The following is a 1,822-nucleotide window of genomic DNA, read 5'->3' as shown; positions in this document are numbered from 1 at the left end:
CTTTGGGAGACGCCTACAAGAGATTCCAGAGAGTCCTAGTAGCCTTCCCAACTCATAATATGGATGCAATTGAACAAATGCAAATGTTTGTGAATGGTCTTAAAATAAAGACCAAACAGCTGATTGATACTGCAATCGGTGGCTCCACAAATTTTTCAACAACCACCGGTATCAAGAAGATCATTGAAGCTATTGCTGTTAATGAGAATATGGAGTTGTACGATAGGTGTCAAAGCAAACCAGAAGGGATTATAGATTTAAAGTTGGAAACTAATAAAATCCGTATTGAAGATACTATAGTTGCTGAAGTTGATAAGAAGCTGAAGGCAATGAATATAGGTACCTAACAGGTGGCACAGGTCCAACCGGTTCCTATTGTCTGCTGTGAAATTTGTAGTGGTCCGTACAAAACAATTTATTGTTTTACAACTCCTCAACAAGTGGAGGAAATCAAATTTTTGAAGCAGAATAATCCTTATTCCAACACGTAAAATCCGGGTTGGAAGAATCATCTCAACTTCTCATGGAAAGACCAAAAAGGAACCGCTCCTCAACATGGTCAGTACCAAACCCAATATCAACAACAACAACAGTTTCCTAAGAAAGCTGATTGAGAAATTTTTATTGAAAGAATGACAGCTCATAATTTTCAATTTCAATAAGAAACCCGGAACAATCAGAAAAACACCACAGCATCCATAAAGAATCTTGAAGTCCAAATGGGTCAAATCCCTCAGCAACTAGCTTCGAGTTCTCAAGCACAAGGTGCTCTACCTAGTGCAACCGTGACAAATCCTAGAGAGCATAATAATATGAGCGCGGTGACAACAAGAAGTGGTAAATCAGATGAAATTGTCGAGGAAGTGGATGAAGAGGAAGACCAATTGATCAAAGTGGACCTTGAGATCAAAGAAAGTGAAGTTGTTAGGGAAGAAGTGGTAGCACTGAAACCTATTGTGAAAGAATCAGTCATTGAGCCTAAGTCGGTTGTTAAGCTTCCTTTCCCCACTAGAAACAAGAAAAAAGGACAACATGAGAAAAACTTTGAAAAATTCTTAGAGTTGTTCAAGAAGCTGGAGATTAACATTCCTTTGTTGGAGGCACTTGAACAAATGCCTACTTATGCCAAGTTCATGAAGGATATCATTTCGAAGAGGCATACCACAGATGCTAACCCGATTATTCTAACCGAAACTTGTAGTACTATTTTGCAGGGTATGAATATTCCGATAAAGAAGAAGGATCGAGGAGCTATCACTATCCTGTGTACTATTGGAGATAGGTCGTTCAACAAAGCTCTTATTGATCTGGGAGCTAGTGTGAGTCTCATGCCATTATCCATTTACAAGAAGCTTGGTATAGGGGTTGTGCAAGGTACCAGGATGACACCCTAAATCGCCGATCATTCAGTCAAAAAACGTATGGCATTCTCGAAGATGTTCTGGGGAAAATTGATAAGTTTGTATTTCCGAGAGGTTTTGTAATTCTTGAAATGTCGGAAGATGAAGAGATCCCTCTCATTTTGGGGAGACCCTTTTTGGAGAAGGGACGGTGCTTGATAAACATAGAAGAGGGAACAATGACGTTGAAGGTTTATGATGAGGAATTGAAAATCGATGTTCGAAACACCATGAGGTACAAGGATGATATTTGTACCAGTCATACTATAGAGGTTTTGGATCAGGTGACGACATATGATAATCCTTTGCATACACCACAGTCACCTTTGGAAATAGTGTTGAGTTTGCCCATTTTCGATTCGAATAAAGAGGTAGACAATGGGGAATCTGAAGTGCTAGCCTTGTTAGACGCACAACCCCCG

At 39.6% G+C, this 1,822-nt stretch overlaps 1 protein-coding gene across 1 annotated transcript; it reads left to right on the top strand.

The window, feature by feature from the left end:
* Nucleotides 1–719: 719 nt before the first annotated feature.
* Nucleotides 720–1,394, top strand: LOC127136960 (uncharacterized). The gene has a single exon (XM_051063464.1). The coding sequence runs from the start codon at nt 720–722 to the stop codon at nt 1,392–1,394; it is 675 nt and encodes a 224-aa protein (XP_050919421.1).
* Nucleotides 1,395–1,822: the final 428 nt, after the last annotated feature.

This window comes from Lathyrus oleraceus, chromosome 4 (assembly GCF_024323335.1).
Source record: "Lathyrus oleraceus cultivar Zhongwan6 chromosome 4, CAAS_Psat_ZW6_1.0, whole genome shotgun sequence".
NCBI classification, from domain to species: domain Eukaryota; kingdom Viridiplantae; phylum Streptophyta; class Magnoliopsida; order Fabales; family Fabaceae; genus Lathyrus; species Lathyrus oleraceus.
This window is presented reverse-complemented; position numbering and strand designations above follow the sequence as displayed.